At 40.6% G+C, this 15,325-nt stretch overlaps 1 protein-coding gene across 4 annotated transcripts in view; it reads right to left on the bottom strand.

Moving 5' to 3' along the window:
• Window positions 1-15,325, bottom strand: part of LOC117507035 (inositol 1,4,5-trisphosphate receptor type 1) — a 286,805-nt gene that overhangs the window by 212,798 nt on the left and 58,682 nt on the right. For all 4 annotated transcript variants that reach the window (XM_034166724.1, XM_034166723.1, XM_034166725.1 and 1 more), the window contains exons 4-8: window positions 12,833-12,942; window positions 10,026-10,112; window positions 9,423-9,581; window positions 1,476-1,574; window positions 33-116 (exon numbers count right to left, since the gene is read on the bottom strand). In XM_034166724.1, coding sequence (XP_034022615.1) covers window positions 33-116; window positions 1,476-1,574; window positions 9,423-9,581; window positions 10,026-10,112; window positions 12,833-12,942 — 539 coding nt within the window. The remainder of the gene's footprint in view (window positions 1-32; window positions 117-1,475; window positions 1,575-9,422; window positions 9,582-10,025; window positions 10,113-12,832; window positions 12,943-15,325) is intronic.

Here is a 15,325-nt window from a genome sequence, read left to right on the forward strand (position 1 = left end):
TATCATTGTGTGGAAAATGCTGTGAAACAAACCCCTTTAAGGATGAGCTCTTGATTGTCGCTCCATTTCATAAACAAGACAATCTTCCAGCTGGTGTTACAGTTGACTGAATTGACCTGAAACACAAACCGTTACAGCTGATATGAACACAGACGTGAGTGGTGTTGATCAGTGACAGACTGCGTAAACACTGGCAATGTTCTCAGGATAGTTTGGTGATTCTACTGTCTGATTATTCCTAATAACGCTGAGATTAGTTACTGTAAACGCATTTACCACAGCAGATTTGATGGGAATAGACATCACTCAAAGATTACCAGTAACTGACTGAAATGTTGCAATCAACATATTTTTGTATTCAAACTATTTTTAAAAATCACAACATATTGTGAATAACAGTTAACCAACACCTCCATCATCTCATACATGTGCCAACACAATCTTACCAAATATGGGATAAAGCCACTGTTAAGTCAGTCTCAAGTTGTAACACCGCAAGTCACATACCCAATTCTAAAACATGAATGTCAAGTTTATTTGATTTGAGATTTATAGTACAGATGGGTTGAACTCTCTTTATACTGACTTTGTCCCATTAGTGAATTTTACAATTCAATAGGTCCTCAAACTGGATGAAGAGAAAATAAAGCAACCTGTGTGGTGTCATTGTTCAAAAAGAAGAAAACAATCATGACTATATGTCCCATAAGGAGTGAAACACTTCATATGCAATGTAGGTACTGTAATCTTGCAAAGGAACAGTTTGAAGCAATTTAGTGATGGCTAACCAGTAGAGGGCAGCAGGACGCCATCCCTCTTGGGAAGTGAAGTTTTTGTTTTCATCAAAATTTTCTCTCTTGGGAAAGAATGCTGAAAACAAGCACAGTGATTTTTAAAAATAAACTGTTTTCTCATAGTTTTTGCCTCACTGCCAAATGGAAAGAGGGTGTTGTAAAAACTGATCAGTGCTGGGATGTCGACTAGAGCTGTTGCTACACAGTGTAATGTCCACTGATTTACCATCGGCCACTTAACATGTTGGTTTACACAGTTTGAACAATGATCAATCAACTACACACCCACAGACCATGTGCCACCACCCCAGCACAGCATCGGCACATCCGGTTCTTCCAGAAATGTGGGACAATATTCCACTGGTCACAATTGACAACCTTGTGAGTTCCATGGGCAGGAGATGTACCACACTGCCAGATACAAACGGAGGCCACACAAGAAAATGACTTATCAATTCTGATGTATGACGCCCCACCCCCAACCCGAAGTGTACAAAATATTTAAAGATGTCCGATGTTATGTTTAAAATTTTGTTCAGTACAGAAATCTAGAAGCTAATCTTGCAGAACTGCGCATCAGGGAGCCAACTATCAAACAGACATTATTGAAAACTATCATTAGAATGAATATAGGAGAGACTCCTGCAGAAACATCTTAGGAAAAAATTTAGAGTTGAAAACCTCATTGCATCCTGGATTATCCACGAGCTGGTGTGCGCTGGCATGGAGCGGTTGACCAGCATTCACAGGGTTCAGCACCACTTTGTCTCCAATAACCACCTGTGACCACACAAATAAAATACAGGACAATGAAAAATGAGGCCTAGGTTCTACACACTGGACAAAGCCTGCATAATGTCACCCATTGGTTTTCTATAGAGACCCAGAACAGCCGAAATGATGCCCGTGTCTGGGCTTTGTTGTGGGTAGCACCATGTTTACACCGGTATGATGAACTCAATAATGCATAAAGTGGGGAGGAGCATGGGTGGCTTCATGTAAGATGTAACACACCCCTCTCAGAGTCTGAGCCAACTAACCTGGATTCAGGTGTTTATTACTCATATTTTTGGGGATTGAACTATGGTTCTCCTAACGGTTTTCTTTGTTGTGGACATTAAAAGTTATGAGCTAGATATTTTCTCAGTAATCTTGCATTAAGTGAACCCAACGGGTTAAGCTACTGACAGCTGCTAGAAGTGCTAACGCCGTTAGCATACAATATGAAATCTGATGAGTTTCACTCAGCACAATTACTGCAACAGAGACATCTTAGATTGTTTGTTACTGTGTTTCACTGCACAACAAGCTGCATTATTCCAGGTGTTTAATATAATATGGGTAGCACCATGGATTAGTGGTTAGCACTGTTGCCTCACAGCAAGAAGGTCACAGGATCAATTCCCATCGGTGGCCTTTCTGTGTTGAGTTTACATGTTCTCCCCATGGGTTCACTGTGGGTGCTCCCACTTCCTCTCACATCCAAAGACATACAGGTTAATGAACAGGAAACTTTAAATTGTCTGCAGGTGTGCTTGCAGGTGTAAGCAAGGCCGTGTCTGTCTATATGTGGCCTTGCTACAGACTGGCGTCCTGTCCAGGGTGTATCCCGCCTCACGCCCTATGACTCCTGGAATACGCTCCAGCCCCCCGTGACCCTTAATTGGAGTAAGCAGGTATAGAAAATGGATGGATGTAATAAAATACTGAAATGACACACACACACACACACACACACACACACACACACACACACACACACACACACACACACACACACACACACACACACACACACACACACACACACACACACACACACACACAGTCTCCACTACCAGCCACATCAAATGGGCACTGAGAGAAAGATGAGAGGAGTCACTGCTGGGCTCAGCTGCTGTCACTCAAAGCGACAATGGCCCCAAATTTACAGAACTTTATGGCTTAAAATGTCTTTATCTAAGAAGTTAACCCCCCCATACAGTTGCCATGGAGGAGGAGCAAATTGTCTATAGAAGCCAAAACAAAACCATTTTTTGGACCAGGCTGTAAATATGTTTATTTCTGCTCTGAAGTTGAACATTTTAATATGCAGTCCTATGGGAAAGTGCTCTGTTTTGGAGCCAGCCTCAAGCGGCTATTCAAGGAACTGCATTTCCATATTTGCTTCATTTCACGTAGTGTCACGTTGGTGCTTGGCTCTACACTGTTGGCTGGACCACTGGCTGAGGTCCACGTTGTACACCACGTACAGAACCCAAAGGCTAATGGTCCAGAAACACAGAAACGGACACTGACTGGAACACTTGAAAAATCCACTTTTATTTGACTGTGATCTTGTTTTTGTTTGACTTGGATCTTGTTTTTGTTTTGCATGGTTGATGTCTGATGACTGTGTGTATTCTGCCTGTTCGATTTTGGTTATTCTGTGTTTCGCAGTTGTGAATCTTGCGCTGTCTCGCGGTCCGTGACTCACGTGAGAGTTCAGTTTCAGCAGAGTTCCAGTTCAGGGCACAATGTAAACAAACATTGTGACGTGTGGACAAGACAACATCGGGGCACGGCAGAAGTTCATCACAGGTGCTACACCTCCTCTAGATAACCCTCTCAACTTGAGAAAACGTGTCATCAGCATAATCGCCGGTGAACTCGCTGGAGCCATGCCATCCACATCCTTGTTAGTCATTTTTTTACATGCGCTGTGAGATGCTGGAACTCTGCTGGCACTGCAGTGCATTCTGGGAACAGCAGGGGGCTGGCAGGGGCATTACAGGAAACATTAAAGTACCAAATTGTAAGAATGACTGAAGCAGTGGGTCTGTTTGCTTGTTTCTTTCTTTCAAAAAAATGCCGGAGGGAGTATTTCCTTACCACTGTCACTTAAGTGCTTCCTAGGGGGGGTTGGTAAGGTTAGCCCTTACCCATGTGACATGGCTTGGGCTGACTTATGTTGTGATTTGGGGCTATACAAATAAACTGAACTGAAACACAAAAAGTGAAACAAAGAACTAATCAGACCACAAAACACATTGTGTCATATGTGTAGTCTAAATAAAGTGAGGTAGGAGTCTTCAGGAAGGAGGTGTAGGCTGGTTTGTCACGACGAGCTGAAATACTTTACAGAAATATCGCAGCTTGCTACACAACCACAGTGAAACCAGACAACTTCTGTACCACTGATATAGCAGGAATACAATAATCAGTCATTTGTGGATTTGACTGACGGTCAATGAAACTGATCAACTGTGGGACACTTCAACATAAATGCTTTAAAAGAATGCACAAAAGCAGCTGCTTGACAGAAGTGAGCAGTCAACTGTGCACATCCAACTGAAAAGCTGTTGCTGTGAAATACAGATGTACCGGTATGCAAAATATGTTGGTAGCCCTGTGCCAATGACATATTCAATGATTTTGTGAGTTGTCTTTGTATTTAGTTTGGAGCATGTTGTAAAGATTTATTTTCACTTTGAGATACAGAGCATGATTTTAAAACGTTTGTACAAGGATGTTTATCTTGTTTTTGTTTTAATTTGAATGAATATATATACGAGGTCTCTGAGAAAAGTATCCGACCTTTTTATTTTATGCAAAAAATATATGGATTTGATTCATATGTTTTTACGTCAGCCAAGCGTGAACCTTCGTGCACATGCGTGAGTTTTTCTATGCCTGTCGGTTGCGTCATTCGCCTGTGGGCAGGCTTTGAGTGAGCACTGGTCCACCCCTCTCGTCCTTGTTTCATTGCGAGGAAATGGCGGAATGATTTGGGCTTTTTTTCCATCAGAATTTTTTCAGAAACTGTTAAGGACAGGCAGCTGGAAACCATTCCAAAAATTTATCTGGCTTTCGGTGAAAATTTTACAGGCTTCACAGAGAATAAGGAGTGTTACTACAGCTTTAAGGACGGCCCACAATGGCGCACGGCGCGCCGTGCTCCGAGCCGCCATCGAGAGGCAGAAACCACCACATCATTTCTAAACGGATCGCTGTGTGGAGCCGGGACCGTCGTGTGCAATTTCTCTGGTTATCACAAGAGCTGGACATCAGCCATTTTCCGGCAGATTTCACTTTTAACAAGACATTTTGTCATGGAAAGCCGCGCGGAGGCTTCGTGCGTCACGACCGATTCGCTGATGAAGCGAGACAAAGGAACACCTCCGTTTCGGAGTGTTAAAGGACAAGTTGGGACATGCCTATCTCGGCTTTCAGTGCTTACCAGTCGAGTGAGTATAAGAGAAATTGTGGAGAGCTGGGCATGTCCCAACTTGTCCTTTTAAGCTCCTGGAGTTCATGGATGATACAACCCTCATTGGACTCATCTCTGATAGGGACGAGTCTGCCTACAGACGGGAGATCGTCCACTTGGTGTACTGGTGCAGACAGAACAACCTGGAGCTTAACGCCCTCAAGACAGTGGAGATGGTTGTTGACTTCAGAAAGAACCTAGTCCTGGCCATCCCCATCAACCCATGTGACTTCCCAGTTGCCACTGTGGAGTCCTTCCCTTACCACCCAGGACCTCAAGTGGGAGCGGAACGTCCGCTCTCTCATCAAGAGAGCACAACAGAGGATGGACTTTCTGTGGCAGCTGAGGAAGTTCAACTTGCCAAAAACGATGATGGTGAACTTCTACACTGGCTTCACAGAGTCCATCATCTCCTACTCCATCACCATCTGGTACACTACTACCTCTGTTAAGGAAAAGAGCAGACTGCAGCATATCATCCACTCAGCAGAGAATGTGATCGACTGCAGTCTGCCATCCCTACAGGACCTGTACACCTCCAGGGCACCGAGGCAAGCAATGAAGATTCTGGCCGATCCCTCTCGCCCAGGTGACAAAAGGTTTGTCACCCTCCCCTCTGGCAGGAGGCTGAGGTCCATCAGAACTAAAACCTCAAGACACAAAAATGGCTTTTTTCTATCCGCAGCTAGAATAATAAATAATGCCGGAGACCACCACTTACCCTGCCCCCCCACCCCACAAAGGTGCATCCGAGATGCAAGCCTAGATTTGATGTTTTGGTGAAAGAAAATCATCCTCTATACCTCTTCATCATGAAGCTGTATAACTGGGGATACAAAATGCAAAACATGCACTGTGTACAATTTCTCCAATCACAGCCAGAGAAGATTATAACTTCTTCTGGGTTGCCTGGGTGCCTTGGTGACTTTTCTCACTCTTCTCCTTCTTGCACAGTCACTCAGTTCTTGAGAACCGTCTACTGGATGGATGGATGGATGGATGGATAAGATTTATTGTCATTGTCATTACATCTGCAATAAAGAGATTATGTCCACACTCACATTACCACAGACAAACAGTAATTAATCCACAATTATTACTTATTTGCCGTAATAATGGCACACATCAAATTTAAGACAATACATATACATTTGACTGTTTATGTGCACTAAACCTGAAACAGTCCGTTATCCAAATTGAGGCAACTCCATACAGATTTACCACAGAGTGCCATACTGTTTGTATTTCTTTGTAACTGATGTAAATAAAGTCCAAGACATATTCAGTGACTTGGAAATGTTCATGTATCCATCCCCTGAATTGTCTGAAGAAAACTGGCAATAAAACTGAATATTTACAGATTTTATACCAAAGCATTCTATTACTTATGCAACCCATCACCTTGGCTTTTATATTTTTAATTCATTTATATCAAGTTGTAGATATTTGCTTTGAGTTAATATGAGTAGAGATTTGAGTCAAGATAATTTTAGAAATTTTTATATTGAGAAGCCTGATTTACTTTTGTATTTGAAATGGCATAAATAAAATGTGTGAAGTACCAAGGGGCTGAATACTTTCCCAAGGCACTGCATCGCTAATTTTGCCAAAAATATTTGTCCTACCAACTTTTCATTTTCACAGCTTTCATCCTTGACCCACAATACATAAGCATACCAAATGACAAATGTCAGCTCTCCCCAGTTTCTCTGTGATCGAACTCACCCACACCCACACACACGCACACAGAGACCACTTGGTTATTATTATATAGATGGTTCATAATAAAGGTTTTTCCTGTTGTTACACTGATGCTTCACAGAGAAGAGACTCAAACAGAGGAGCGCATGCATCCAATTGCTGAATCCCTACACGAATGGCACTTTTAACTCAACATCAACCTCTACCCTTGTGGTTTTGAATTGAGTGTTTTTATTTTTATTCATTGACTTTATTTATTTATTTATTTTTACAGTGACTGGAGTGTCAGTGAACCTGCATGCATATATTTTGATAATGGGAGGAAACCCACACAGACACAAGGGGAAAATGCAAATTCAACAGAAAAAGTAAGTGAGCTTTGGTGGAACCAACCCTGTGACCTTTTTGAGTGAGAGAGAGAGAGAGAGAGAGAGAGAGAGAGAGAGAGAGAGAGAGAGAGAAAGTGAATATGGAGAGCCAACTGAATCTAAAGCAAACACAATTTGAAGAAAAGAAACATATTTCCTATAATAATGAGGTTTATCTTGCTCTTTGTCCAAAGCAGCACAAGTGTCATTGCTAGTTCTCATTTTTACACTCAGCGCCAAGTCCTCTAATCAAAGTACAGTGGTCATGTGGGTGTGTTGATCTATAAATGAGGTGTGGTCAGGCGCAGGCCTTATATGTTGATACAGCTCTCCCTGTTTCACCAAAAGCAAATTAGGTCTTTTAAGTGTGCTCAGCTAATCAAGAACTAACAGACACCTGCATGAGCTAATCAGCTTTTGCTACAGCAGGTAGAGTTGGAAAATGTGGAGTTTAGGATTCCCTGAGGACCATGGTGGGAAACCAATGCCCACCAAAAACCAGGCTTAAAGGGTAACAGTGTGCTGTCCTGATCACGTATGAAATCACCTGCTGAGGGGATCGGTAGCAAGGAAAACTTGCACTCTTAGTCCTTCATGCTGACCCCTGGTATAAAGAGAACACCACTCAGGTCCACCTTACATAAGTGGGTTCACAATGAACATGCACCCTGCTTCCCTGCACATTTCATCAACAGTCACCTGCAACTGTGTATTAGTATGGCTGTGTATTACAACCACTGCAGGAGGAAACAAAAAACAGTATGGAAGGGAGGAGAAAAAAAAAACAACACAAAACTTTATGACAGCTATCCCTTCCTTACTATCTCTCTGCCACACATGCACACACAAACTTACAGGTTCAGATAACACACATCATAAATAATGCAGTATTATTAATATGCAGCCATGTTCAAAGGTGTTACAGCTCACTGACTGGGGATTGGGCATCACCATTTGTAATGTGAAGTTAAAAATTGAACTGCTATTGATCACAACTGGGGGAAGTCAGTTGTGACAACTATCTCATCGCTTTCTCTCTCTCAGAAACAAACAACATTGTAGGCTGTAAAATACACAACAAAAATTAATTGAAAACAACCAATTCATGGAAAAAAATACAAAATCTCACCATGCTGCTGCATTACTTCACGTCAAGGAACTTTGGAGGCCAATGTGGACCCTGACATGTCGGCACCAAACAGTTAACTCATCGGAAATCCTTTCACTTGTGCCTGCTTTATCAACACAACAGAGCTGTGTGCCTGGTAGACTCTTGATGTCAAGGTGCCATTCTGTTTGGTTAATATGTTCAGATTACAGTGTGTCCATTACTAATGGACCCAGTAAAACCTATTTCTTTAAACCCAGAGCATGGTATTTCCTGCTGCTTAAACAGCAAGCCCCATAGTTTGGACATGCCCTCTAAACAATGTATGGATGTATGCACTGTAAGGATTGGGCTTGATATTTTTTATGCAGTGGAATGATTGTAATATGTGCATGACAATGTAAAATTTGTTTCAGTTCTCCATTAAAAATACACTTATTCTCTAAATAATTGTTGAGATTATGTAGCTTTACTGCAGGTGCTCCGGCTTCCTCCCACATCCAAAGACATGCAGGCTAGGTGGATTATAATCTTTAAATTGTCTGTAGGTGTGTGTGCAAGTGTGAATATGTTTGTCAGTTGTATGCAAAAGTTTGGGCACCCCTGATAATTTTCATGATTTTCCTTTATAAATCATTGGTTGTCTGGATGAGAAATTTCAGTTAATCACATAGCAGATGAACGCACTGATATTTGAGAAGTGAAATGAAGTTTCTAGTATTTACAGAAAGTGTGCAATAATTATTTTAAAAAATTGGAAATTGCTAATCCAAACAGTCAGTGATTTATAAAAGAAAAGTATGAAAATTATCAGGGGTGCCCAAACTTTTGCATACAACTGTATGTGACCCTACGACAAACTGTCGTCCTGTCCAGGATGTACCCCACCTCAAGCGCTATGACTGCTGGGATAGGCTCCAGCCCCCCGTGACCCTTAATTGGAGTAAGCGGTTGAAAATGAGTGAATGAGTGATTATGTGCTTCAGAGATTTGGTTATTTTGTCCATTTCACTGGCACATATCATGGAATGACCATAATGCATCAATTTACAGTCTTGCAGTCTTACGTAGGCCACACACACACACACACACACACACACACACACACACACACACACACACACACACACACACACACACACACACACACACACACACACACACACACACACACACACACACACACACACAAGATGACTCACACTGTCTCCAATGGAGCGTAGCTTGTAGAAGGGCTGGATGTAGAACCACGAGCCTTCATTTCCAGCAGTGTCTAACATCACTCTCATTGCATTTTTCTCTAAAAGCGCAGGCAGACGTTTGTTCACAGTCAGGTATTTGTTGCTCTTCAGGTGGAGGAGCTGAGCAGAAACAATAGTCAACATGACATTAGCAAATGTGATGTCATGGATTAGGTATGCTCTCAGTGCAAACAGTGAATGACCAACACGAAAAGACTTTAAATCAAGTTTTGTCTTTTTTTAAAGACAGTGCTGGCAGTATATTACTACCATTAGATGAAATGTTAAAGACAATTTTTTCAAAATCGATTCTTATTAATTTGTTGATTGTTAAAGTTTTATGTTTTGTGAATTAAGCATTTTATTTTTTGATTATTCTGTGCACAGCTGCAGCGTTCTCTGTTCAGAACTGGATGTGAAAATTACATTAATTTGTGGATTGAATGCAGGTTGTCTCAGCTGACTGTATTTTCATTCATTTCTGTCTAAATTAAGGTTTTCTAATGCTGGAACACTAATCTGCAACCCCCCCCCCCTCCCCCCCCAAAAAAAACCCAAACAAACCTGAATAACATTTCCATACTGAATTACTGTTCCAAGCAGCTTTTTGTTTTCAGAGTCATTTTGCTTCTTCTCCAAGTCAGCTGCATGCTGGAAGGCAAGACAGAGATAAGAGAGGAATGCAGTTAAAAATTTAAACTGAAAATCACAACTACTTATCGCAAGATGATTCTATAAAATTATGGTCAGAAATAGTCTGCTTGGTGTGCCACTAGAAAAAGAATAGCAACACTGGAATTACAAACATCTCTGCCAGACATTTGCACTTCAAAAAAAACAAAAAAACAAAAAAAACTTGCATCTCCCTGGAAAAGGAGTAGAAATTACAATCTTCCATTTAGCGACTGTGCAGCAAGATATCAGGTTGCTTTGGGATCACAGCGCAAAGAGAGAGAGGGACAGTGTTGAGGGCAGAAAGGTGGGCTCATATGAGTGAAAGGCTTCAGAAATGTCTATAAAAGGACTTCTATCAAATTCTATCGGAGCAATTTAGCCCTTTGAAAATTTTAAGTTTATCTTGAAAAAGGTCACACTGTGTAAAAATTGTTTTTTGTTGTTTTATTTAAACCTATCTTTTACAAGTGGTTTGAGTTTCAGGTTTAACATCTCCAAAACCCCAGAATTCTATGTCTGTGCCTGTAAGAATTCACCTGCTTGTGTCACCATTTAGGTCTGAAACGGCTTGTTCTAGACTTCTGTGACATACGTTACAGACGTCCGTTTGTGGACTCTCGTGCTTGCTCTGTCCAACACGGTCTCTGAATGCATCATTTCAGTGTCTATTGGGTATTTTTGTTGCAAACTTTAAAAGGAGAGAGTGTCCAACCTAGGCTACATTTTCAGATGTTTGGTGGTATTTTTTTTACTCAGGACACCAATGAATTTAATCAGTACTTAATTGATTATTGTTTGAATATGCACATGTTTGCCTCTGTAGCGAAACTTCTTTTTTTTTAATTATCTTTTTATTTGGAGAGGCAAATATCCATCATATCCATTATTTACAGACTTAGCCTAAGTCACTCAAGGACACACAAATAGATGGAATCAGAGAGTTCAAACGATTTGTTCATATTGCCCTCCTGGGATTTTCTTTTATGGATCATTAATTATTCTAATTATGAACAATATCAAAACAGAACAAAACAGGGAAGCACCCCACCCCAGACAATCAAAATGTCACAAAATAGTAAGAGGGTAGATCACACGAAGGTAAATGAAAATTGCTAAATGAAATCAGATCTGATTGGTTTTACATACTCAGTTCATTTGGTCCAAATCTTATAAAATATTTCTTTCTCAACTCTGAGGGAAAATGATATCTTCTCCATGACATAAAGGTCAAACAATTTCAATCCATTCATCAATGGTGGGTGGTTCTACTCTTAACCATTTCCTCATGATGGATTTCTTACTGACTGCCAATAGCATAGCCAGCAGTTTTTTTTTTGTCTCTGATGTACCATGTTTTCAAACAATACGTGAATCACCCAAATAAATAACTTCACATTTAAATGAATGTTTACACCAAATACATTTCTTATATGTTAGTGGATCTCTTCCCAGTAAGGCCTTATTACCTGGCAGTCTCAAAAAATATCTGTTAGACCCACAAAGTCTCCAACAAGTGCCCCCACTGCCTTGATGTCCTTTTTGTATGGGTGTGACAAAAAAAAATCTAGCAATATTTTTCCAGCAGAACTCCCACCATGTGTTTGATCAAGTTGTGAGCCATTGTAACTGCCATATTTCCTCTCAGCTCTCCTGCGTGACCGTTACCTTTACTTCCTTTTCCCATTTCTTCTTTATGTATTCTGTATTTTCTTGTTTAGATAACTGTATCTAATAACTGTATATACATAATTTGGAAATAATTTTGTTGCATGCTCTGGACTTAGTTCCTGATACCTCTATGAACTCTGACTCACCTTTTCCTAATACCGCTAAGATTTTTGTTGAAGAAATTTCTTATTTGCAGGTACCTTAAAAAAAAAAAAAAAAAAAAAAAAAAAATCATGTTTTTCCTGTCTATGATCCTTCTGTAGGGCTTTAAAACTCTGAAATGCCCCCTTGTGGACAAATGAATAATAGAGATCCATGTAGCCAAACTTCGAATGACATTTTTGTCTGATCTGTGGTGACAACCAGCAGTTTACTCAGTGTTTCTTATTACCCTATCCAGTAACACTAACTAGCCTTAGACCAAGGCAGTATTTGCATTCTAAACTAATAATATGCCAATTACGTTCTGTTCAGAGTAAACACTTTCACACACACCCCTCCCCCAACATATAAAAATAGAGCTTGGTTGAAAAAGGTCAGACTTCTGCTTGAATATCTGCTTTTAAGACATCTGATGTCTTAATGTTGTTCATCTTTTGCGTGCTCCGGATGCTCAGGGTCACCACAGTGGATCCGGTACAGCTCTGTGTTGGAATTTGACACGTGTTACATCAGATATCCTTCTGGGTATAACTACAGTTCCACATGGAGAAATAGGCTCACAGTGCCCAGTGCTCCCAAACTGTGGTTCACTCCTGAGATCTGACAGGATCAAGTGTGCTCACAATGGCATGGCACCATCTGATGACTTATTAATGACCATTTTAACAGAAACTCATTTATGATAAACGAGCCACAATGTTTCAACATTCAGTTGATTCAGTATCAATCAAATACATGCTGAAAAGCTGAAGTCTAAAATCTTCAGATTTCCTGTGCTTTCTCTTTAAGCCTTGATGACAGTCCAGTGTTTACTGTCCTTTAGCAACTGCTGGAAGGTGAACATGTGACTTTGTCTCTTTACTCACATGGAGCTTGTTGAGCAGCACTGTGTCCGTATTTCCTCCAGGCTTTGCTGCTTTCCAGAACTGCTTTTGTGCTGAATATCGATTCATAGGACACAATCTGAAGAGGCAGTCTGGACAGACACAGACAGAAATAATCATAACTAGAATACAAAGATACAGTGATACCAAGGATGGTGCAGAAGACAGAAACAGAAGAAGATGCAGTCATCCATACTGAGGCTGGTAGAGAGGTCATAATAGAAAAGGGAGAGTGACTGACACAGCACATTAACAGGCATTCAGTACTGAAATTACAGAAAACAATTATCCAATCTGGCAGACCACAACTGATTACCAGGTATAGCAGTGCAGTTAACTGTTGATTTTATGTAGAATCATTCAAATGATGACACAAGCATGAAACTTGGGTGGCCTGAACACTCAGACATGGGCCCCAAGGCCTATATTCCAAATTCTTGGATCAATTTGATGAGTTTATCTCTGATTTGGCAATTTGTGCCAATAACATTCTGACTGCTGGTGATTTCAATATCCATGTAAATAAGCCTTAAAAATCATTTTTGGACATTATGGAAACACTGGGATTTCATCAATGCATTTCATAAGGAATCTTGTCTTTAAAAAAATATTCCACTTGCAACAACCTGCTATCAACTCAACCATAATTATTAAAGCCGAGGGTTCACACAAAATTATGTTATATTCAAAATATCCAAAATGGAACATGTAGACATGATTCATGCTGTGACATGTTTCAGCTGAACATCATACAATCTTGTGGTCTGTAGGGCAAAGTCATCAGAAAACCACAGAATTAAAAAAAATGTTTTTTGCTTTTCATTCATATAATCATGTCACTTCAACTGATTAAACATACTACTGCCACTTCCTCAGTGACATACTCTACAATTACCTACTACAATTGTAAAGGTGCACTAACACGAGCATGCCTGTGACTCACGCAATAGCACGAACATCGTCATGATGATCCCACCCGCTGTGTTCACAGCCGGACGCTGTTCTTTGTTCTACCGCCTGCCATGTGCTCTGTGCTGGATGCTGCATATATAAAATAATTATTGTGGTGGATTAATCATTGTTTTCTGCAAGTTGGCCGTTGAAAACGGCTCTAATCTCATCCTGAATCACAGAGGAGGCTGCAGCCAGAGCCATTTGCGCACACGCAAGTAACTACCTGCAGAAAGCATTTTGAGCCATCTAAAAAGGTAATTATTTGTCATGTTTACATTATCATGGCTTGATAAAACAGCTGCGTGTTCTTTCCTTCTTGTGTGAAGCTGTTAAAGTATGTTTATAACAGATTTAACTTCTTGGGCTGCACATAGTGTTGGACATTAGACAGCGCCACATAGCACAACATTTATGCATGAAAGATTTTTTGAACATTTCAAAATTCTCTGTTCGCAATAGCACACACCGGCACCCCTCTCACGTCCTGTCTGCACCAGTTAAAGACGAGTTTACTCTCCAGCACGACACAGGTTGTGCTATTGTGTGAATAAAGGCATGCTCGTGTCAGTGGGCCTTAATATATGAAACTTTCAAGTATAGACCGTCTGCAATAGAAGCCGTTATTCTACATTTCATGCCAAAAGGTAATAGTCAGACAACACAGGAATCTGTCGTCTGACAACTGCCTTTTGTCATGAAAATCGGAGTAACGGTTTCTTCTATTCCAGAAGGTCTATACTTGAAACTTTTTATAGTCTACAGGTGCCTTGACACTTGCACACATTTGACCAGCGCACTGGTACGCAATCTGCCATGCCAGAGAGTAAGCTCATTGTAAACTGTGTGCGGCTTAGTGCAAGTGCGCAAAGAAAATTTTGAAATGTTCAAAATCTCTGACACGCATTAATTATGTGAAGTTCACGTGAACATTGTGTATAAAATTCAAAAACACTGAGTATCACTGCGAGTCATTGCGTCAGTGCACTGGACCACAGCACAGCTCATCTGAACAATTATAAAGAGATGTTAAATCTATCATAATCATAATTAATACTCGTAAGAAGGAATGAAATGCAACAGTTTTACCAAGCCATTAAATAAAATATAAATAATTACCTTTAAAGCCCTGGTAACACCAAATAATGAAGTTTGAAGTCCAGTTGTTCAACAATCGTGGGAGAGTAGTGGCTCAGAGGCTCTTAGAGGCAGAATATTTGGCTAACGAGGCTCATCTCTTCCAAGTGGCACTAATTACAAGAAGTTCAAAATTCAGCAACAACAGCGTGGGGCAGTTTGTGTAAGAGGTACTACAAGGACAAACGAGGATTTTAGAGGCATGTTTGTGGTGAGGATGAGGCTGTTAAAAACCAATTATCTGAGCACCTGACAGCTACGAGGACTGGACAGGCTATTTTGGCTCCACCCTCTCGTGCAGTGTCGTGACAATCCCATCTGCTTTGTGTGCAGGACACTGTAATATAAAATAATTATTTTGTAGTGGATTAATGATTTTCTGTCCTC

This window comes from Thalassophryne amazonica, chromosome 3 (genome assembly GCF_902500255.1).
Source record: "Thalassophryne amazonica chromosome 3, fThaAma1.1, whole genome shotgun sequence".
Lineage (NCBI taxonomy): Eukaryota > Metazoa > Chordata > Actinopteri > Batrachoidiformes > Batrachoididae > Thalassophryne > Thalassophryne amazonica.